Source organism: Lepidochelys kempii, chromosome 5 (assembly GCF_965140265.1).
Source record: "Lepidochelys kempii isolate rLepKem1 chromosome 5, rLepKem1.hap2, whole genome shotgun sequence".
Classification (NCBI taxonomy): domain Eukaryota; kingdom Metazoa; phylum Chordata; order Testudines; family Cheloniidae; genus Lepidochelys; species Lepidochelys kempii.
Genome location: NC_133260.1, coordinates 113,899,807 through 113,922,492, shown reverse-complemented (window position 1 = coordinate 113,922,492; position 22,686 = coordinate 113,899,807). Strand labels below are relative to the sequence as shown.

General features: G+C 40.1%; 1 protein-coding gene across 1 annotated transcript in view; it reads right to left on the bottom strand.

Annotated features, from left to right (window-relative positions):
- Positions 1-224: 224 nt before the first annotated feature.
- The window catches only part of MTAP (methylthioadenosine phosphorylase), a 55,454-nt gene continuing 32,992 nt past the window's right edge, over positions 225-22,686 (bottom strand). The window contains exons 5-8 of the mRNA XM_073345512.1: positions 16,931-17,033; positions 11,973-12,212; positions 8,026-8,148; positions 225-1,615 (exon numbers count right to left, since the gene is read on the bottom strand). Coding sequence (XP_073201613.1) covers positions 1,577-1,615; positions 8,026-8,148; positions 11,973-12,212; positions 16,931-17,033 — 505 coding nt within the window. The 3' untranslated portion in view covers positions 225-1,576. The remainder of the gene's footprint in view (positions 1,616-8,025; positions 8,149-11,972; positions 12,213-16,930; positions 17,034-22,686) is intronic.

The window sequence follows — 22,686 nt, the reverse complement described above, 5'->3', positions numbered from 1 at the left end:
TAAGATCTAAACTCATGTACTCTTCTGCTTAACTATGCAAGGTTTTGCATAGGTGTACACAAAAGTAGTACAATACACTCCCAGATCTTCAACTCCCATTAATACAGTGTTAGTGAATTACCGTATAGACTAATTCCATGCTGATCCAGTATTTTTGAATTCAAATGGCTAAACTCAGTTATCTGAATAATGTCCAGAAAGAAAACAAAGCCATTCCCACACAATTTATAGAAGCAGGAGGTTACATTTGGTTTATTTATTAGACAAGCAGCAGCAGATTATTTTCTTGAAGGCAAACTGTATTCATTCTGCATATGCAGTAGAAGATGTAGAGTGCATGAATATATACATGGGATACAATCAACAGCAGATACATTCATCACTAACATAGCTGTAAATCAGAATAAAACTAAAGAAAAAGAATTCTGTAGACAAATGTAACAGAAAATGCTACCCCTGGTGTACAGAACAGACAGTGGCATCAGGCCAAAATGTTGTTCTAAATTTGTCACTTCAGTTTTAGTTAATTAGGGCCTGAGACAACTCCAATGAAGACAATGGAAGTCTTTCCAGTGACTGCAGTGGGCCCTGGATCAGATCCTTGATGGACATCATTCCTTCCGAAACTCAAGCAGCTCAAGCTAAAATTGAGAAACATAAGTTCATAAAGTTTCATGAGTCTAATTTTTTAAAGAGATTGAAATCCAGACTCCAATTTTGCAGGAATATTTAAGTACCTGTAAATATATGTGCCTGCAATCAACTGCAGACACAAATCTGGATGTTTGTCTCCTGATTTACTCATGCAATCAAGTAAACATTTAAAATGGTGACATTTGAACTCCAAATTATTGCTGCTGCAAAACAGCTGGCACAGTTACTTATGGGGAAACAGTATGGCAGTAAAAGTGGACATGCTTTTAAAATTTGGGCTTAAGATGTCCAAGTCACAAACCCACAGAAAGCAATTTTTTTCATAAGTGAACAGTGAAAATCAATACAGGTAACATATATAAAAAAATATAAAAATATTGCAGTGTATTTTCTTAAGTAACCTATAGTCCTTCAGTTATATTTCTGTGATAAAAGATAGTTTGCTCTCAGAAAAAGGAGATAGCAAAGCAGCTAATAGCTCTGTCGTTTTAACTTTCTGAAGTCTTTATTTTTTTAAACTGATCAATAAGAGTACACAATCTAAACCCTCCTCTTCTCTTGCCTTCTTCCAGGCCATGAATGAACAGCTATTATTGAGCAAAGGATGAATGAAGCACTTTCTCATCTGAAGTTTGTAAACAAGAACAGAAGTTCTAGGATCTTAAATAGGATAATTTGTTATGGAATGCTTATCCCATTGCCCTACCAAGTCACACAGTCAATAAATTCCAAGGCTATTGGTAAGTTCTTCAACAGTCTTTAGCATGATACTTTACTAGCAGACAAGAAATAGACCAGTGCAACGTTTACTGTATTCTTTCATGCTAAACATCAAATTCCCAAAACATTGTAACTGTTAGATGTTCAAGACTGATCCTCTCCTTTCTTCTGAGCATCCAAACTTCAGAGCCCATCCATGCTTTTAATGTTTTGGTAACATGACTGAGCACTGCACAGTACACTGAAATACAAAATCAAAACAGTTGAATATACCCTATCCCAACACACACACACACACACACCCTTTACATTTTAAAGCATTCTCAACAGCAAACCATGCTGATTGCATGCAGATTAGAAACAGGTATGAATTCTCTTGATGTGTGCAGTAGCCCTGAAAAAAACCAGATGGTGAGACAAGGAGAACAGATCCTTTAACCTCCAACAATTGTGAACCTAGTACCCTGTAATTACAATTTTCCATACATACTAACTGGTGATTGTTACAAATCAACTCCACAAAGTTCTAGATTAAAATTAATACTTAGCTTTAAAAACTAAAGTTAAGAAAAGTCCCATATTTGGGTACTTTAACTGTTTAAAAAGTAGCATCTTGGTCACACCCTTTGGATTTATAGAAATCTGAAAGTAAACTTAATCCTAAAATTCTGAAAATAACAAAAATGCTAAAAAAGAAAATGGGTTTTGCATGTTCCTTTAACTTATGTAAAAACCCCTGAGCATCAGAAAATTGAAAGTAATGAGAAACTATTGTTTTCCTTAAGATAGTATGCAGCGAATACAATGCTCATGACACTTAAGGACTGGCCTGGGCCAAGCTGAGTGTCTGAGTCTGAGAGATGTTGAGCACTCGCAATTTCCACTGAGTTTAATGGGAGAAGCTCGGCCCTTTTGGACCCCACTCCCTGATCCTGCAGTAAACCCTGCATGGAATCCCATTTCACACAAGTACTTTTAAGCACATAGACTTCATTGAGACCATTCCCATGAATATAGTTACTTCATGTACATACACTTTTGTTGGATCAGGGCCTCAAGAGTGTAGTGATTACACATGTCACTTAGGGTACAAGTAAACTCAGATTTAATTTAAAAAAAAAAAGGTTAGCTAGGAAACACATTTTAAAGCCCTTCTGTAGACAGGGGCAAACTATATTTTAGCATGTGTTAACTGGTTAAGGAGATCCCTGAACTCTTACCTACTAACCACCTTGATCAGCCAACATGTTAAAATACAATTTGCCCTGTCTACATTAGGCCTTTGAATTATTTAAAACATCTAGGCAAATAAATGTTGTGGGATTTTTTGTTTGTTTGTTTTTTAAATGTATCAAAAGTCAGTGGGTCTCTGTATGGGGACTGGAGTCTGTCTGTGTGGCACTCACACTTTGTGTGAACAGACTTCCCTACATGTGCTCTAGAAGGCAGTCTTAACATGAAATTTCTTTTCTATCCCAGTACTCAGCTACTCTCAACCCAAGACTGCTGGTTGTGCCACACTGTGTTAAACTGTATTGTGTTTTTGTGTTGGGTCCAAACACCATCACTGATCATCACCTAGCCCATGAGTTGAAATTCTGGTCAGCAAAGAGACTGAGTTTTTCTCTGTCCAATGTTTTCCCCAGTCAAATGACTAACAAAAGATAGAGGACATACTTTCAAGATAGAATAGCATAGTAACAAACTTAGACTACCTCATGGATATGCTAAATAAAGAGCAAGTCTAAACATGTATCAGTCAAAGGGCTATTCATGAGCTTTCACTTGCTAAACAAAACTATGTAGGGCTCTACATAGTTTACTTAGCTTTGTTACTAAAGTATCACAAACATAAGATCTGTTTTCAAATCAAATGAGTCTTCCATCACTTATGCAATTGATTCTGTGTTTGGGCTTACAAGTTAGTTAACATTTTTGGTATTTCCTGGTTGGTGGCACAAATGCAATGACATCAGCATGTACTGTTCTGGAAGCCTACAGGCATTCTATCCCATCTGTTCCTTAAAGGAGCAGCATTAGTACAACTGCTATGCCTTCAGAGAGGTTATTATTAATGATCATTTATGAAGGCTATGAAATACAGGGAGAGTCTGAAGCAGGGATGACTCTTGGTTTGACTCAATACAACTTCGATAATATATAAAATTGACCTGTAGATGAGCTGTATGAAATGTTATTGTAGCCATGTTGGTCCCAGGATAGTAGAGAAATAAAATGGGTGAGGTATTATCTTTTATTGGACCAATTCCTGTGGGTGAGAGAGACAAGCTGTCAGGCTGAAGAAGAGCTTTGTGTACGCTCAAAAGCTTCTCTCTCTCACCAACGGAAGTTGGTCCAATGTTTCCTCACCTACCTTGTGTCTCTGTCGATGAGTTGACATTTAAAAAAAACAAACAAAAAAAACCTCAAAAAACCAAACCACCCACATGAAACGGTTAAAGCTCATTTTTATATCTCTGACCTCCAAACTAAGGTTCACTTTCTTTCTCACTGAAGAGAGGACCAGGGAGGGTGATCAGAAATATATCTGAGAGCAAAAGACAGGAGAACAGGCACGAGACGACAGGCAGGGTGAAAGATGCTATGCTGAAATCTTGTCACAGGAGTAAGAACATTTCACTCAACATCTCTGTTAAACACTGCAAAAACTTCTAATGGAGGAGGTTGGCCCATGCAAACTTCAGCTGCAAGGTGTGGGGGCAGGGGAAGGAGAAAGAGGCAAATGCCTCCCTGAGTAAGTTTCCCCACCCACAGTAATGAGCAGAGGGAAGGAGAGTGGGTGAGGGGATGTGGTGTTACCAGTAGGGGCTGAGGGCAAAGGCTCTGACCCCAGTCTCATGCTTCCCAGAATTGCTGTTCATGGAAGCAAGCTTTTTACAGCAGTCCATCAGCACACAGCTGCTGAAGCATGGAAGTGGTGATTGTTCTTTTACCTGTGTAGCAGGCCCCCAGAATACCAGCTGGGATCTGGCACGTGCTGCCACTTTGTTTTTAGTTCAAACAGGAAGAGAGGACAGGGTCAGAAAAACAAATTTAATCACAAAATAAACTGCTGACGTTTAAAGGGGGCAAACAAGAATTTACATGGAAGAAAGCTTTGCCTAGCTCCAAAGTGGGGGAGGGGATTTTTTAACTGTATGGTTCAATTATAACATAAACCCAGTGTATCTCTGTCCCTACTCCATCCCATAATTGTTTCTATCCCTATCTACAAACAATAAAGCCCAATCCCAAATCTTATTTACCACCATTCAGTGCTTCAAAAATCCTAGTCCTCCTCAGCAAAACCTACCAAACTGTCTAACCCTCAGCCTTTCCTACCACTTTCCCAAAGTGCCACAGGCCTGGCACAACTTCTAAACCTCCTAGCTTCCTTCCAGGACTCCAACCCAGCAATTCCTTAATTATTCACGTCAGGCAATTCCCTATTCCTGATCCCAGCCCCATTAGCAGCTTCCAAGACCCTCATCCCAAATTCCAAAAGCTACTCCCAGTATCGTTTTCTCCACTCCTTAAACACTCAGACCTGACCACAATCAACAAGGGAAGGACTGAAGCTTCATGACTCAGGGCACAGGGAACCTCAGCTCTCTCCAGCCAGCAGCACTGCCCCACCCTGATGTACAAACTGACAGGACAACCCCACAACTGACACTGAAGTACACAAAGGGTACATCTACACTGCCACTAGACACCCATGGCTGGCCCATGTCAGCTGACTCGGGCTCACAGGACTCGGGATAAGGGGGTAACCACCAAAATCAATCTTCTTTCCCCATCTCAATCCACAAAAATCATCCTTAGGGAAATAGACTCCATGGCTCTGGGACCCCAGACATCTACACCACAATTGAACAGTCCCCTAGCCTGAGCCAGCTGACATAGGCCAGCCATGGATGTTTAACTGCAATGTAGACATACCCAAGGTGGCCAAGTGACACGGCAAGACATGTGATTGTGAACTTGAAAACATCTGTGGGTCAAACAGAGGTCACTGGATCATTTTTAATTAAAACAAAACAAACCCAAAAAGCCAAAAACTTTAGAGTCCATTTCCCTGAGGATGATTTCTGTGAATTGGGAAGGGGGAAGAAGGTTGACTTTGCTGACTACCCCCCTCCTCTACCTGCTTCACAACTTCCCAAAGACTGCAGGAGGGTGAAGAGAGCTAGCTGGCCTCCCACACAAGTGTTGGGAGGAGGAGACAGCATTACAGGTAACTAAACTCCCCTCCCAGAAGACAGAAAAAGACAAAGCAATATTAGGGCTTATCAAGGCTGGAGCAGGGAAGAGGTGAGCCAGGGACCCATCTTATGGTTTTGTATTGTAGCCATGTGAACCTACCCTACGGTCAATTCAAAGCTTAAACTTGTTTAAGGATTCATGCTTGAGTTTTGCCTGAGACAGCGTGGTTTTGAATACATCAAAAACATAAGACTCACATCTCCTCCACTAATTGGCAGGGTGAATAAAAATCAATGATTTTTTTTATTTAAATCAGATTTTTTTGATAAAATGCTTTTTGAGGAAAAAACCTATCTAAAGATAGTTTTAATTAAAATACATTATAGCTCAAAGATATTTCATCATGGAATAGGGATTATAAATTCTAATTCTATAGTATGAGATAATATGTTCATGTACTGTTTAAGAAAAGTGTTGTAAATGAGTTCCAATAATTCATGGATTAGGGACCCAATCTTATGGGGTTCTACAGGCTTCTCTATAGATTATTTAGGTTAATCTTTCTATCTACCGAATGGGACAGTCTACAAGATACCATCAGAGATGCTTAGTTTTACAGTTCTCAGACTGTGGATTTGTTTCTCCAGAGGTAACATGCTTGTTAACAGCAAAAATGTTTTTAAATAAATAAATATATAGAGGTGAGAAATAACAGACCTCAACTCTATTGTCCCTCTGCAAATTTGTGTACACAGAGTCAATCCCTTACCTCTCTCTAAAAGTGCAAAGTTTCAAAAAGTTCAATGAATAGAAGATTGTTGGGGGTGGAATAGCTCTGGACAAGGAGAAGAAGTCTGGAGATAAATGTGAGAAGGGAGGGACATAACTTTTTTGTTAAAATACTATATGTTTGCTGTTGAAGAAAAAAATCCAGAATACTTAACATTGTTGTTTTAGTTAAATAAAAACAGTTTAAATGTTTGTCTGGTGATGTTTTCCTCCTAATACAGCAGGGCAAGAATATCCTCCAAATATTAGTGATTAACATGTTGAATTGGAGATAGTTCACCTCCCAGTGACTTCATAAATATCTGCTTCAATTACCTTTGGTAAATGAAATAACTAAACTCATTTTCACTCATTTTCTGATATAGCTGTAAAACTAATCTGAAAAGTTTTCAAAATAAATCACTGTTTAAAAATGTATAGTGTGTACCTTCTAAAAATGAAACCTACATCTCTCTCTGAGTTGTGAAGAATATGTATTAAGGTTATAACAACCAACAAGAATGCACTTTTATGTAGAAAACCACGATTAAATAGAGTCTTCCTGACTAGTGATTTAAATCAATTTGATTTAAATAAAATCCACCCTGCTAACTGGACCACATGAAAACACAGATTTTTAAAATAATAATTTTTGTTGGAACTTCAAATTTCAAGTGCTAAGGGAGGAGCACAGAGGGAGCCCTTAAAGTGCAGAGACATCAGCATTCACGGACTGGTCTTGTTTACTGTCCCCAGGCCTCCCTCCCTTAAACAGCACCACTCTCCCTAACACAGCCTCCTTCCCCAATACACAGCCCTTCATTCCTTCAGACTGCCACACATACCTGGCTTGCCTCTGCTGCCTGCCCTTCACAGCCCCACTCCGCCCTCTGTCCCCCTCAGCTCCTCTGACACTAGAAAGTAAGGGAGTCAAGAGGAGTCAGGAAGTGCCTATGCATGAGGAAGGCATGGGGAGGAGTAGGAAAGAGATCAACATTTTAACATCTGAGACAAAGATTCTCTCCCCTAGGCAAAGGTATAAAGTGACTGGATGAAGCTGAGATGCAGAATTTGCATAAGCCAACCCTGTATGTTTTAAAAGTGTTGTCTGAAATTCTCTCTCCATAACACTTCAAAAAGGTATTTCCTTTTCAACCTAGCAATCCCCCTTTGTGCATCTACTGTCACAGCAGTGCCAGGGTGAATAGAATTCTGAACATCTACATTGTTCTCCTCGTGTTACCCACCGAACGACTTTCCTTTTGCAAACTCACAAGTGCAATTGGGTTTAACCTTCTCCATTTGGCTCACTATTATTTTGAGCTCTCCATGGAATAGAGATGTAGGTCTGTAATATGGAGACTCATGCAGATTTGTACTTTTCCTTGCTATAGGAGTACCACAGCTTTAATACATGTACTGCAGATGTCCCTCTACTTTTTGAAATACTTGTTGTAAAATTGAGGCTACCTGTTTGCAATAAAGCTTGTCAAACTCTGTAATGAACCTTTCTCCCCTGGTGACTTCCTTGCTTATTGCGACATTGTTGAATCACACATTTTTTTAAATGGTGTTTTGAATGGCAGTATCGTGGGCCATACACTTACACAGCATGCACTTCTTTCCTTCTCCTCTCCCCACAGTGCCCCCCAAAACCTGTTCAAATATTGTGCTTACTTTCATGTTATGCAGAGTTTCTGTCCAGTCCATGGAACCTATTTGAGGTATAGCAGTAAGAAGTATGCTTGTTGCCTTGTTTGCATTTTCTTTCAGAGTCTTTAAAACCTTATCCACTGAAACCTAGAAATACAATAAAAAATAATGATTTTCTCAAACTTGTTTGTAAAATAGATAATGTTGCACAAAACTCAACTCCTAATTAAGCAACACCCTACGTATCATCCCCCATCCAACTGTTTTAGCTCAGAACAGAACACATGAATAAAAACAAAAAATCCTCTATGCATTTTAAATTGAGATGACAACAAGCCACAGAGGAGATCTTTTTAAAGACTCAATAGTTTCTTTTTTTGTTACATTGTACAATGGGAGAGTGATTCTACAAAGTCCATACTCAAGATACCTCAATGAAACTGTTCACCAGAGTAAGGACTGAAGGACTGGGGCATTGGTGTGGAAACGGTGACTTATGTTTACTCTAGCCATCTTATGCTTCGTAACTATAATAATACTGAGCTGACACATCAGAGTAGAGTGAGACCTCTTGCCACAGAATGTTTGAAAATGTAAAAAATTACTTTTTATACAAAGACAACCTTGGACAACCTGAGAAAGTGGCTATTAAGTTTTAACTGCAGGAAAAATTTCCACTGCTATTCTCAGGATGACATTGGCAGCTTTAAATAAAATGCTGCAGTGAGGTAATTTTCACAGCATCAGTCAAAGCTTCAATGTTCTTTGTGAAGGTATAAGTTAGATTTTAGTGGGCCATCACTGGCTGAAATCTTACTGTATAATAATGGACACTGTAGGCACATAAATATTTTCAGTCTTCAAAAATTCAACTGAAGAATCTACAATATCCTGACTGTGTCTATCCCATTACATGCATTTTATGGGACTATCAATGCAGAAAACAAGTGAAGTTCTCAGGGATCCATATCCTCGCTGCTGTTTGCCTGCATCTTTGTGACGCATCTGTGCACAGACAGATCAATATTGCAGAAAACTGATTCAATTTTGCAACTAACATGGTTCTTTCCAGATCAAAACTATGTTAAGATGGAGGTAGGGTTGAGAATGCATATAAGTAATGTAGGGTAAAATACACTACAGGGGTGTTGTAAATATCCCAAACACAAGCACTGCAAACCCAGAAAATTCAGAGTTAAGGTTAAAATTGAAAGAAATCCAAATATGTCAAAAGGTATGGAAATATACAGTTAAGGAACCAAAACAACCTTCTGTCTTGTAAAGGTATCATCCTGGAAAAAAAGAACCAAATCCATCTTTAAAAATCAGTTGCATTTAATCTGGGATTACATACACCATTTTGCATTTATCATAATTGTATTGTTATCTCAGGGCATCACTACAGGACAGCAATAAGGCTGTTTAGATACCTTACCTGTGTTGTAATTTTGTGAAGGCTACACTGTATTCTTCCTAGATAGCAAAGATATTGAATCCCAACTTAGAATCATAGAATATCAGGGTTGGAAGGGACCTCAGGAGGTCACCTAGTCCAACCCCCTGCTCAAAGCAGGACCAATCCCCAATTTTTGCCCCAGATCCCTAAATAGCCCCCTAAAGGATTGAACTCACAAGGCTGGGTTTTGCAGGCCAATGCTCAAACCACTGAGCTATCCCTCCCCCCAGTGCTTCAAATGCAATAAAACAAAGAACACTCCCCACAAACAAAAACTTAACTATTGAGCTTTGACCAGCACCTTCATAAATGGACTAAGAGTAAAATTCTGCTACTGATGCCCTCCCCATGATTTAAGTGGCAGCTGTGCACACACATCCAATAGAAGATCTGGCCCTAAATGTTGATTTTTCTTTCATAGATTTAGAATCATAGGGGTAGAAGGGACTGCAAGGGTCATCTAGATTCATAGATTCATAGATATTTAGGTCAGAAGGGACCATTATGATCATCTAGTCTGACCTCCTGCACAACGCAGGCCACAGAATTTCACCCACCACTCCTGCAAAAAACCTCTCACCTATGTCTGTGATACTGAAGTCCTCAAATCGTGGTTTAAAGACTTCAAGGAGCAGAGAATCCTCCAGCAAATGACTCGTGCCCCATGCTACAGAGGAAGGCGAAAAACCTCCAGGGCCTCTTCCAATCTGCCCTGGAGGAAAATTCCTTCCCGACCCCAAATATAGCGATCAGCTAAACCCTGAGCATATGGGCAAGATTCATCAGCCAGATACTACAGAAAATTCTTTCCTGGGTATCTCAGATCCCACCCCATCTAATATCCCATCACAGGCCATTGGGCCTATTTACCATGAATATTTAATTACCAAAACCATGTTATCCCATCATACCATCTCCTCCATAAATTTATCTAGTTTAATCTTAAAGCCAGATCGATCTTTTGCCCCCACTGCTTCCCTTGGAAGGCCGTTCCAAAACTTCACTCCTCTGATGGTTAGAAACCTTCGTCTAATTTCTAGTCTAAATTTCCTGGTGGCCAGTTTATAACCATTTGTTCTTGTGTCCACATTGGTACTGAACTTAAATAATTCCTCTCCCTCTCCGGTATTTATCCCTCTGATATATTTATAGAGAGCAATCATATCTCCCCTCAGCCTTCTTTTGGTTAGGCTAAACAAGCCAAGCTCCTTGAGTCTCCTTTCATAAGACAAGTTTTTCATTCCTTGGATCATCCTAGTAGCCCTTCTCTGTACCTGTTCCAGTTTGAATTCATCCTTCCTAAACATGGGAGACCAGAACTGCACACAGTATTCCAGGTGAGGTCTCACCAGTGCCTTGTATAACGGTACTAAAACCTCTTTATCCCTACTGGAAATACCTCTCCTGATGCATCCCAAGACCGCATTAGCTTTTTTCACGGCCATATCACATTGGCGGCTCATAGTCATCCTATGATCAACCAAGATCCTTCTCCTCCTCCATTACTTCTAGTGTAACCCCCGCCAAGATTCAGGATTTGTTGTTTCTAAGTCATCCAAGACAGATCCTTTAAGGCCAGAAGGGACCACTGTAGTCATCTTGTCTGATTTCCTGCACAACACAGGCCACAGAAGTTCACCTATGTATTTTTCTATTTTCAACTATTGGTTGAACAGGATGGTCTCGTTTAAAAAGACAATGAATCTCAATTTAAAGACTACAAGTGATGGAGAATCCACCACATCTCTTGACATCGTGATTCCAATGTTTAATGACACTTGCTGTTAAAAAAAAAAAAAGTGCCACATTTCCAGTTTGGAATTATTTAGTTTTCTGTATAAATTATTTTTTAAATACACTTGCTTTCAGGCCAAAACCAAAATGCCACCCAAAAGCTAGGAAAGATTTCATATAAACATAAAAAATATAGAACAAACAATTTTACAGTGTTGCTTTGACCATGTATTAACTAATATATACAACAGTCTGCATTTCTGCAAGTCCTACAGTTGATGCTGCCATTTTCTGTGATGACTAAGGTTCAACTGGCAAGCACCGTAAGCATTCTGCTGGTTAGTGGTTGTTCTTGAATATATTACATGAGAAAGAGGTATAAGAACTAAAAAGGATATGTTTTTTTGTGGAGAGCTCAAGAGACTTAGGACAAGGTCAGTTACAGGAAAATGATGTCACAACTGGCTTTATACACATACCCTGATTCACACAATAAGAGGTGAACAGTTTTATTCTGATAAGAGAACTTTTTAAAGGAAAAAGCAGGGATATTGGACTCAGTCCTGCTCTCACTAACACTTTTGTTATTTCAGAATGCCTCCAATGACTTCAACGGAGTGAATTAGGGTATAAACTGGTATAATTAAGAGCAGAATTTGTCTGGTATAAAAGGGCCTACTGTGATTTCTATCAAGAACTGTATAACTTTATGCACTTGCACTACATATAATTTGCCATAATCTAAAACAACAAGACCAAACAAAACAGAAGCTTCACTCACGGCTTCTTCATGCTCCTTCCAGCAGTCATAATCTGTTGCCATAGCAATACTTGCATAGCAGATTCCGGCTTCTCTTGCAAGAACCACCTCGGGAACTGTGGTCATGTTGATAACATCAGCCCCCCAGTTGCGAAACATCAAGCTTTCTGCCCGAGAACTGAAACGTGGCCCCTCAATGGTGATCATTGTCCCCTTTGAGTGGCACTTAATCCCATGCTTCTTGGCAATCTCCATAAGAACCTTCAAAAATATTATCACAGAAATAGCAAATTATTAATCACCTACGTGAAGCCAACTATTTCCTCATACAAGAGAAGTAAGTAAAGAACAAATCTCTCTCTTTGGGGGGTACTCTTGTCTCTCACCTGAATAACTTTCACACAATAAGGCTGTCTTTATACCAGTGGTGACCAAACTTACTGACCCTCAGAGCTGCATACGATAATCTTCAGAAGTTCGAGACCCACAAGACACTCACAACCTGCCCCGCGGGGTGGCCCCTGCCGGGGCTCAGGGCTTCATCCTTGCAGGGTGGTGCCTGGTTGAAGCCCCGAGCCCTGGTGCCTTCCCTACTCCCTCTCCCCTCCCTAGCCCCACCACCCTGCTGCAGGGCAGAAGCCCCGAACTCCTTCCCCCAGTCTGGTAGGTGGAGAACAGGTAGGATGCAGGGGGAAGGGGACACTCCAAGAACCGCACTTTAACTGTAAAAGAGATGCATGCGGCTCGCCAGCCATCGTTTAGCCAGACCTGCTTTTTACTATGAATGTGAGCCTAATTTGACAACAAGTGTCAAACAAGGAAACCCACTCCCATTTCAGCTTCCTCTCTCAGGGCTGAAAACAAATAGTCCTACTGATGACGATAGGATCAACTGTGTTTTAACATCCATTGTCAGAAAGGAGGCTAAATACCTGGATGCCTGCTCTGCATTGCTGTAGTGGGTGCTGAACTCATCTAATCCAGATTATACCAGTGGGATTCTGTTTCCAGCACTGGGTGAGGAGGACAGGAAGCAAGTGTGTTTGATACCCAGGCCTTGCTTACAGTGAGACTTCTGGTCAGAACAAGTCTAAACAATGTGGTAGTGGAAATGCTGGTGGCCAGTTTTCACGAACAATACCACCATTGCTCCCAAAGGTGGAGCTGAACTGATGATGGCAAGGGTGGGAAATTTTAAGAAAAGTCTAAGTATGTGGGCGAGGGAAACATGGTGGAAATCTGGAGAGAAATGCATTGATTTGGAGATGTGAGGGTTATACCTCTCTCTTAATTCCCACGCCAGTGGCTAAACTCTATGTGTTGACGTACACTAGATGTTGGTCATTAGTCTGTGCAATCCTGACCAGGAATATTATATCGCAGGGGTGGCCAAACTGTGGCTCCGGAGCCACATGCGGCTCCTCAGAAGTTAATATGCGGCTCCTTGTACAGGCACCGACTCTGGGGCTGGAGCGACAGGCGCCAACTTTCCAACGTGCTGGGGGGTGCCCACTGCTTAACCCCTTGCTCTGCCACAGGCCCTGCCCCCACTCCACCCCTTCCTGTCCCCTCCCCTGAGCCTGCAGTGCCCTCGCTCCTCCTCCCTTCCACCCCAGAGACTCCTGGACCCCACGAAACAGCTGATCAGGAGGTGCGGGGAGGGAGGGGGAGATGCTGATCGGTGGGCCTGCCAGTGGGTGGGAGGCACTGGGAGCTGGGGGAGCTGATGCGGGGCTGCTGATGTGTTACTGTGGCTCTTTAGCAATGTACATGGTAAATTCTGGCTCCTTCTCAGGCTCAGGTTGGCCACCCCTGCTGTATCGGTTCACTTTTACTATTTGTAAATTGTTTCCAGTGAGTTCCAATCTCTGAACTAGTATCAACTGTCACAGTATTCCAAAATAGTTTCCTTTTATTATAACACAGAAAAGGATCATTCCTTTTTCATTCTGTATTTCAGGGCAACTTCTCTTAATTTAGTTTTTGGATTTACAGTTTATAAAAATTCTGGAAAGTTTATTTTTCTCTGATATTTTTTGTATATTTAGTTGTTAAAAAAAATCTACGAATTACATATCCCAGTTGTTCCATCCAGCCACAACACATTTATAGTTCTGGATTTTTGTATGGTTTTAATTATTACAATTGGGTTAGGGGAATTATACTAATATACACCTTTTGAGGGGTTCTGATGACATGCTAAGCTCCAGGACATAGATCAAACATATTATGATAAAATCAGAACTTGAAGAAAAATATCTGAATTGCAATAAAATTATCTATCTTTAACTTCATAATTTATCGATTTAACTGCAAAGAGCCCTAGATTCATGATTTATCTATTTTTTTGTTTTGGAAACAGTGATGTGGTTCCATCAGTTATGACTGTGTGTGTGTAGAACTTCCCTTTTATTATTGCTGCTGTAAGAAGCAAAGGACTAACTTGAGTCACTGAGAAATACTATTTTTGTTAATTATACAGAAACAATATCTACCTACAATGATGCAAAATGGTAAAAAGAGCTAACAGCTCAGCACTGATACTTGATATATTAAATGCTCTGGACATAGACTGAGTCACCTGCTTAGCACTCTATTGTTTTGTCTGCCTTGGAATGGTAACTGATAGCATGATGACTAAGTGGGTTGAAAGATTTTTAGAATTCTAATCTGACCATAATTTCTGTAAGTGATTCTGTGCTCTCTCTGTATATGCCATTATGCAACTTGCATTCTGCAGAGACTCTTAACATGAATCTCCTTCTTCATTTTCCCTCTGCTCAGATGGAAGAACATTCTGGCCCCACTGAAAAAAGGCATTTTTAACCATAAACAAGCTCTTCCCTAAAACAACAATACTGAAAAATACAGCAGCATTTCCTATTGTTAAAATAGCACAACCCTCCTCCAAATAACAGAAATCCCAAGGTACATACAATAAGACCAGCAATATTTAAAAAGGATAAGAATAGATTAGTCTCCATCCTTAAAAGTATTAAATATAGCCTGTTGTAATAATTGGGCCTACAAATTTACCATGATTGTGAGCTCAACTTTAAAAGTAAGTAAAAGTTCATAAGATGTCACAATAACCTATAATCACAAATGCTGATGGGAAAAGGTACAAAAGGGAGAAAGACTGAATTAGTCTAAATAAAAAGGCCTACTGATGTAACTCAAGGACTGTGTTAAGATCACGCTTGGTAAACAGGAGCAGCTGATGAGCAAAAGTTATTTTGTCCATCCATTAGGCCTAGTATCCAACATACTAGGGGATATCAGATACCAGGGGATGGATTATTCCACCCATCACTTCCTTTTGGGGTCCTTAAAGAAAGAAACTTCGGGAGAGAAAAATTGACTAGCAAGCTTTACCATCATGGCTGCCACCCGCACTGTCTCCTGGACCCCAGACCTTCTTCATCCTAATCCTGAGAAATGTCCTGAGCAGACAGGGCTTGAGAGAGGCAGATGACATCACCACTTCCACCAGTTCCGGCTGAATCCTGAACACCATCTCGAATGTGAGTAGGGTGACCAGATAGCAAGTGTAAAAAATCAGGACAGGGGGTGGGGGGTAACAGGTGCCAATATAAGAAAAAGCCCCCAAAATCGGGACTGTCTGGTCACCCTAGATGTGAGACCCCCCATAAAATGCATCCTTTTCCCTTCCCTGCCTTATTTCTCTCTGTGCTATCTTCTTTCTTTTTCCTTCTGTCTAAGAAGAATCTGTCTTAGCTAGCCAAGACTACATATTTTACAACATTGCTATAAGCCTTTGACAGAAAGAGGCAGATAAAAGCTGAGTTTGCCCAGTCTCAGAGTGGCTAATAAGACAATGTGCTGGGACTGTGTTTTTCCAGCAGCGAGGTTGCACATGAAAGTCAACACCAGAGACAGAAGCTGCATTTCTATCTTGGCTGTTTTTTCTCTCCCCTGTGTGTGTGTTTGTCTTGGTTTGTCTTCTTAGGAACCTGGATTGGACTTTAACAACATCATCAATAACAACAGCTCCAGCCCATTTCAACTAGCTTCTCTTTTCTTCAAAAAAAGGACAACCATTCCCATCTTTAATACCATCTAAAAGACTGTCAAACATGGGGGCTTTTCCTTATACAAACTCTCCAGTTAAAGGAAAAAGAAACAAGAAATGTTAAAATAAAAGCCTTATTTAACTACTTTACATTTCAAATGCTTTAATTCTTTTTCCTTCTTATCAAGCTTCTTATCTTGACTCAAAGCTTAAAAAGGATGTTTAATGGTGTGTTTGCCATGGTACTAAGCAGGCTAAAGTCTCTCTATACCAAACGCTGAATCTTGGTTAAAACTGTTTAATGACTGGGTTGTATTAACCCCTTTAATTCTTTGGGCCCATATATTCCATCAAATGAAGACAACAAGCCTTCATCCTGCTATGTCACATGCTATACATGGGTAAAGCTGCTCAGACATTGTGTAAAAAAACAAGTGCCACATTGGTACCTTCTGTGACTGTTATGTTGTTATTATTAATGATTTGTATTGCAGTAGCACCGAGGAGCCCGAGCCATGGATCAGGACCTACTGTGCTAGTTCAGAACATACACAGTACAAAGAGGGTGCATGCCTCAATTTTCTCTCCCTTGTTTGCCCACAATGTCATTTTAATGGATTGGTAATTAATAATTTAGAAGCCTTTCATCCCCATGAAAGTCCCTGTGGAAATGCAGGTTGCCAAACGCTTTCTTAAACGAATGACTACACAATCGGCATTCTTTTCCCTGGAAGACAGAACTTGGTCTGCCTTTTTCATCATTAAACCACAAAATCTTTTATTTGCATGTCTAGCAAATTCTAATTTTATTTTTAATTTGGTCAAATGCTTGAGACACAGGACTAGAGGGGCGGAGACTGCACCTGGATTATGGAACCACTTAGTCAGTCTATAGCATGTCCAAACAGCTTTTAAATATTTGATTTTTCTTATGAAATCCACTAACCTCTCTGGTTTTGGTGCAAAATGGTTCAGCCATTGGAATATGACATACTCCTGGAAGATTGGAATAGCACCCATCATAAAAAGTGTTATGTCTTTTGATAGTCCTGGAAAAAAAGAGCATATTTAGAGATAGAAGCAGCAGGAAATTCATGGATGCTGAATGATTAAGTTGTCAACTGATGGGGAAAGGGCATGAAAAATCATGTTAATAAACATCTCCAACACTATTCTTTACCTGTTTTGCCCTGATATACATCTTCTGAAATTGTGGTGGAAGGGAATGAAGTAGCAGTTCTAGCAGCATATTATCAGTTAATTACAGAACATTAAGTTCAGTCAAGTGGAATCTAAGTATGAATTACTTCTATAAAAAGATGACAATTAATTTTCAGTTCCTAACAAACTCCAGTTTGAATGACTCATAAATGTACCAAAAAAAAAAAAAAAAAAAGCAGCGGCAGTCACCTTACACTGAACAAATGGGCACTTTGGGGAACAAAACATGCACAAATTCAACCACAGCAATATTGAAATTAGAAGTCCTCCTCTTCTCAAAAGAATTATATCCATGTCCACAGCTTGAAACTGAAAGCAGACTTTTCCATTTGAAAAGGTGATCCCTACCTCCCTTCCTCCAGATGGGAAACTGCTTCCCTGCATGAAAGTAACCAAACAAACATGCAGCTCAACACAATGCAGAATTGTCCATCGCTAACAGAACATATTCTTTCCATTTTGCCATCTGTCAGAATTGTGACTAAGACATCATTACGCGCTCAATAGTGCTGAGTCACCCATTCAGTTAATTGGGTGGTGAAAATCCTCTGAAAACAAACCTTCCAAGAACCATTCCCCACTTAGTAAGAGGAAAAAAGACATTTGCCCTGTCATTTGACTTTTTAAGTTCGAGTTAGTTGACTTGAAAGGTTAACTTCACTTTAAGTAACTTTTTGTTCCACCTTAACTTGATTTCCCCCCTTTAGACAAGTGATGCAGTCATGCATACAGGCATGAGTATGTTAATATTATGTGTACCTAATACTGATCTGTTCTACACTGAAGAATAATTTATGCGTGGACAAGATAAGAATCAGAATACATCAAGCGTACCACTGTTTCGGCATGAGTGGTACTGAATCCCCCCCAAGATTTAACTTGAGCTTTCTGGTTTGGAAACAATTGTGCTACCATCTAAAGTTACTTCATGGCGTTGAGAAGAATGACCCAAATAGACTGCAATGGGAGTTGTGCCCACGTATATGAAGGCTGCATTGAGCTCTACACAAAAGAACTAAGTCTATGTAACTGTTTTTCTGTTCTAACGGCTGTGTCATTACAAAGTGGGAAGCTGCAAATGAACATAAATGTGTGATGGCAAGATACTGTTAGAATACTAAATATTCTGTATTCCCGAGGCACAACATACACAACAAGTGGTAACTATTTGCCACTGGAACCTGCTACAGCAATTCACTGCCAAAGGTATGGCACACACATGACTTGTCCCCCTACTGGAGTTTAACACTACTACTTTGCAGGTCTATAGTTCCTCCTACCTGAGGATCCCAAGGTGCTTCACAAATGCTAATGAATGTAAGGGTGTATCTGCACGACCCATGTTATAGCATGGCCACAGCAGCACTGTGACGTGGGCAGTGTAGACACGCTTTACCACTGGGGGGAGAGCTCTCCTGGCGATAAAAAAAACCCACCCCGAACGAGTGGTGGTAGCTTCATCACCGGGAGCACAGAAATGGAGGCACAGGGAGCTGAGGTGACTGCCCCGTGTTCACACAGAATCAATGGCAGAGCGAAGAATGGAACACAGGTGTCCCAACACTCTCTCATGTGTCATGAACACAAGGCCATTTTTCTTTAGCTTCTTTAATACTCTCTGCCGTTTGAGTGACCTGGTTCAGCTGTACTCTTTCAAAACATATGGGGGAGAGAGAGAGAGATAAAAGGAAGGGATAAGAGGGAAGGACACTTGCAATGGGATCTGTGTCCAAATCTCCTAGTAAGTTTTGAAAATCCGACTCATAGTTAAGTGTAAGATTCAGTCACAGAAGTCACAGATTCTGTGACTTTACTGGACCTCTGTGACTTCTTTGGCTTCAGCTGTCAGCAGCTGTAGCAGGGCCTGGAGCTGTGCACCCCACCCATGGCTGGAGCTGGGAGTGTGTGCTCCTAACCTGTGACTGCAGCTGGAGCCGGGCCTGTATGTTCCCCCCACTCCCTGTGGCTGTTGGCGTCCCTGCCCCGTGGCTTTGGCCAGGACTTTGGGGTTGGGGCTGCCAGTCCCTCTGTATGGGGCTCCAGCTGTCATTCCTCTCCAAACCCTCCTCCACGGTTATTTTTAGTAAAAATCAGAGACAGGTCACTGGCTCCTGTGAATTTTTGTTTATTGCCCTGACTTTTACTAAAAGTAACCATGAGAAAATCTTAACCTTACTCATAGTGCACAAAGGTATAATAGATGTTTAGCATACATGCAAAATAGGCAGGCCCCTGCCCAAAGAATTCAAATAGGACAAATTACAAATAAAGGTAAATTACAGAGAAAAAGTGTATGTGTGTGGGGGAAGGGCTATAATACAAAAAGATAGTTTTTAATATTTAAATTTGACCCTTATGCCAAACATTTAACTATTTGTTGACCCTATGCTTGAATGTTTATAATCCTTGCCTAGTATATTTTTATATTATACATTTCCCCCCAGAAGACCGAACTTTTTCATAATTAAACCACAATTTTTTTTATTTTCATGCCTAATAAATTCTAAGTTTCTTTTTTAATTTGATCAAAAGCTTGAGACACAGAAGTAGAGAGGTGGAGATTGCATCTGTATTCTGGAAGCACTTAGTCCATTATTCCATTATAAACAACAGGGGCTGTCCAAACAAGTTTAATTTCTGTTATGAAATCCTCTAGTCTACTCTTTTTAAAATAATGATGGCCCTGATCCTGCAAACACTTTAGCCTATGCTGACATCTTTGCAGGATCAAGGTCAAAGGGATCACAGGTAGAAACATTCCAGGAACTTCTGATGAATGGAGAGTTGGTATCTCTCCTTGCTGGACCCAGTTCAAATTTAATAAAATGTCTTATTTTGAAGGCAATAGGACTTTTCCACACTAAAAGTAATGCACGTGCACATTTGCATGATTGGGGTCTTTGTGGGTTGGGGGGAAAAGGGGCTATGTTTTGTTTTGCTTTATTTTTGTGACATTTCTCTACTTTCTGGAAGGAAAAAGAAAGTGGGAAGAAAGCAAGAGAAAAGGGACAGTATTTTTGATAATGCTTTATTTGAAAAAAAATTAAGTTTGTAAAGAAGGGGGTTTCCCTAACTGGGTTTTTAAGTCAGATTTAGGAAATAATCCCTATTCAGGAATGGTGCTTGCAACTTTAAACATGTGCTTAAATCACACTGAAGCGAATGGGACTTAAGCATATCTGGAGAGTTGAGTGTGTATGTTCCTGAATAGGGACAGCTTTAACAACATATTGTAGTGCTTTTCTGAGTCAGAGGAATAATTTTTGACCGTATTGTATTGACTCTCCACTGCTTTACTCACCCTATTTTAAAATACAGTTATGGTTAACATTTTTGAATGAAAGGACAACAAAAGCCACATTTGTGAACAATACAGAAGATTTTCTGCAAACACTTATAAAGACTAAAGATTTAATTGAGAATGATAGATTCACACAAGATTTTTCCTCCCTCATAAATCCCTTGGAGCCTTTCCACCGTCCCGTGTTATAAGCATGTATTGTGTATATTGTCTGATTTGCATAGTTTGATGGCTAGGCTTTTTGGTTTAAAGGGAGGAATTACGAATAACTGGGAAATCACTCAGAAATGCTGCCCCCTGTGCAGCAGAGAGAGGGCCAAAGTCTGAAGTCCTTCCTCAATCCTCGTTTGGGCAAAACTTCTTTTGCACAAGGTAGGTTTAAAAAAAATTAAATAAGGGCTTCAAGACTTGGCTCATATTGCATGCTCAGCTGTAGTACAACATTCTAATCAGTTTTTCATTTATATTTTAGCACCAGCTTTTTAATAAGTGGTGATGTCACTTAAGTTCTGGTTTATGTTAAGAGGGGAAACCAATATTTGAACAGTTAGTTTCTTGTTTTTTTCTACTTGTCTTTAAACACTTGTATGAACAATGATGTGTGCAGAAAACTTTGCATTATTCACATTGCTTGTAAAAAATCTCTCCTCCAAGTTACCAGTAAGCACTTTTCTAAAAATATTTTAAATACTAAATTCCAGTGGCATGGTTTATACTAAAGGAAGCTTGAAGAAAACATTTTAAAGTTTAAAAAGGAGTACTATTCTCTTCAATATGAAGCTATTCAACAGCAAGACAGGTTAGCAATTTAAATTTGTAAGCAAAACTGTATACACTATATGAAATGTGTCAAAACAGTAACATAATTTTCCTTTTATGGGATAAAGCAGGGCGGCAACCAGAATCCAGTTAATTTAATATCACATACTAGTCTGTGATTTCCCTGTGTCAAGTGTCTGCTAATGAATTATTTAGAATGGGAGGAAATGAAAAGCGAGATAATCCTATTCCTGCTTGATTCTAGTTTAGACATTATTAGCCAGTCACTTTCACTTGAAATGATCCTGAGCAAATCCCAGACTGGAGTTTCTTGCTTACCATATTTGAACTATTTCTGCCCCTAGTTGTGGCTCATATACCAAAGGTTATAGAGAAACCTTACCAAAGACTTTCCAATATAGATTCAAATATGTGGGAGCTGCTACCCCAGGGATAGATCATGACTATATCTACTCTGACAATGTTTTCACACTCAATGTGTCACAATCTCCCTCCCAGTTTCCCCACTGTTCCAAGGAAGGAATAAACTGTGCTGGGTTTAATGTCTGATGTGCCTAGGGTGACCAGACAGCAAATATGAAAAATCAGAAAGGGGGTGGGGGGTAATAAGAGCCTATATAAGAAGAAGACCCCCAAATCAGGACTTTCCCTATAAAATCAGGACACCTTGTCACTCTAGATGTGCCAGTTACATGGGTGTGTGAGGTGTGAATGTGTGTGAGGTGTGAATGTGTGTGCGCGCGTGGGGGAAGAGCTAAGGTTCTGCCCACCTCCTCTCACCTACTTGTGTAGAGGGCAGGAGGTGGAGGGGGGGAAAGATATGGAGTATCTCTACAGAGCCTCCCTCCTCACTTACCCTGCTACCTATGATGATGTGGGTAGCTAGTGAAAGGGAATGCCTTACGGCCTCTTACTTATTTACTTGTGCAGTCCCGATATCCAAGCCACAATTTGGCCCTATTAGCATTATGGCTCACATACACTTTGATCAGTGGTCCCTTACCTGTATTACAGCATTAAATTGTGTTCTCTTTAGGTGTCTCTCTCTTTGTGAAATATATATTATTGTTTCTTTTTTTCTGGCTGACTATTCACCTGCTGTTTTAAGACTGAATCCTAAAGGAATAATTGATATTTTCCTTGTTATGTGGATGCAATTAGTTAGCAGAAGCCGTTTGTTGAATTACCTGAATAACTGCTAGTCAGCATTACTACCAAAGCACTTGTGATTGTTTCATAACTGTACGCTAATTTGATTTTTGGCATGCTCCTTTCTCCATCTCAAGTGATTACTACTAGGTGCACTGACAGATTTATAGGTGCAACAGGATTTCAAGTTATGACTAGTTGTAACGGCTGCAGATATTGCCAGACAGTCTGGAATTACCTGTAACCGAACG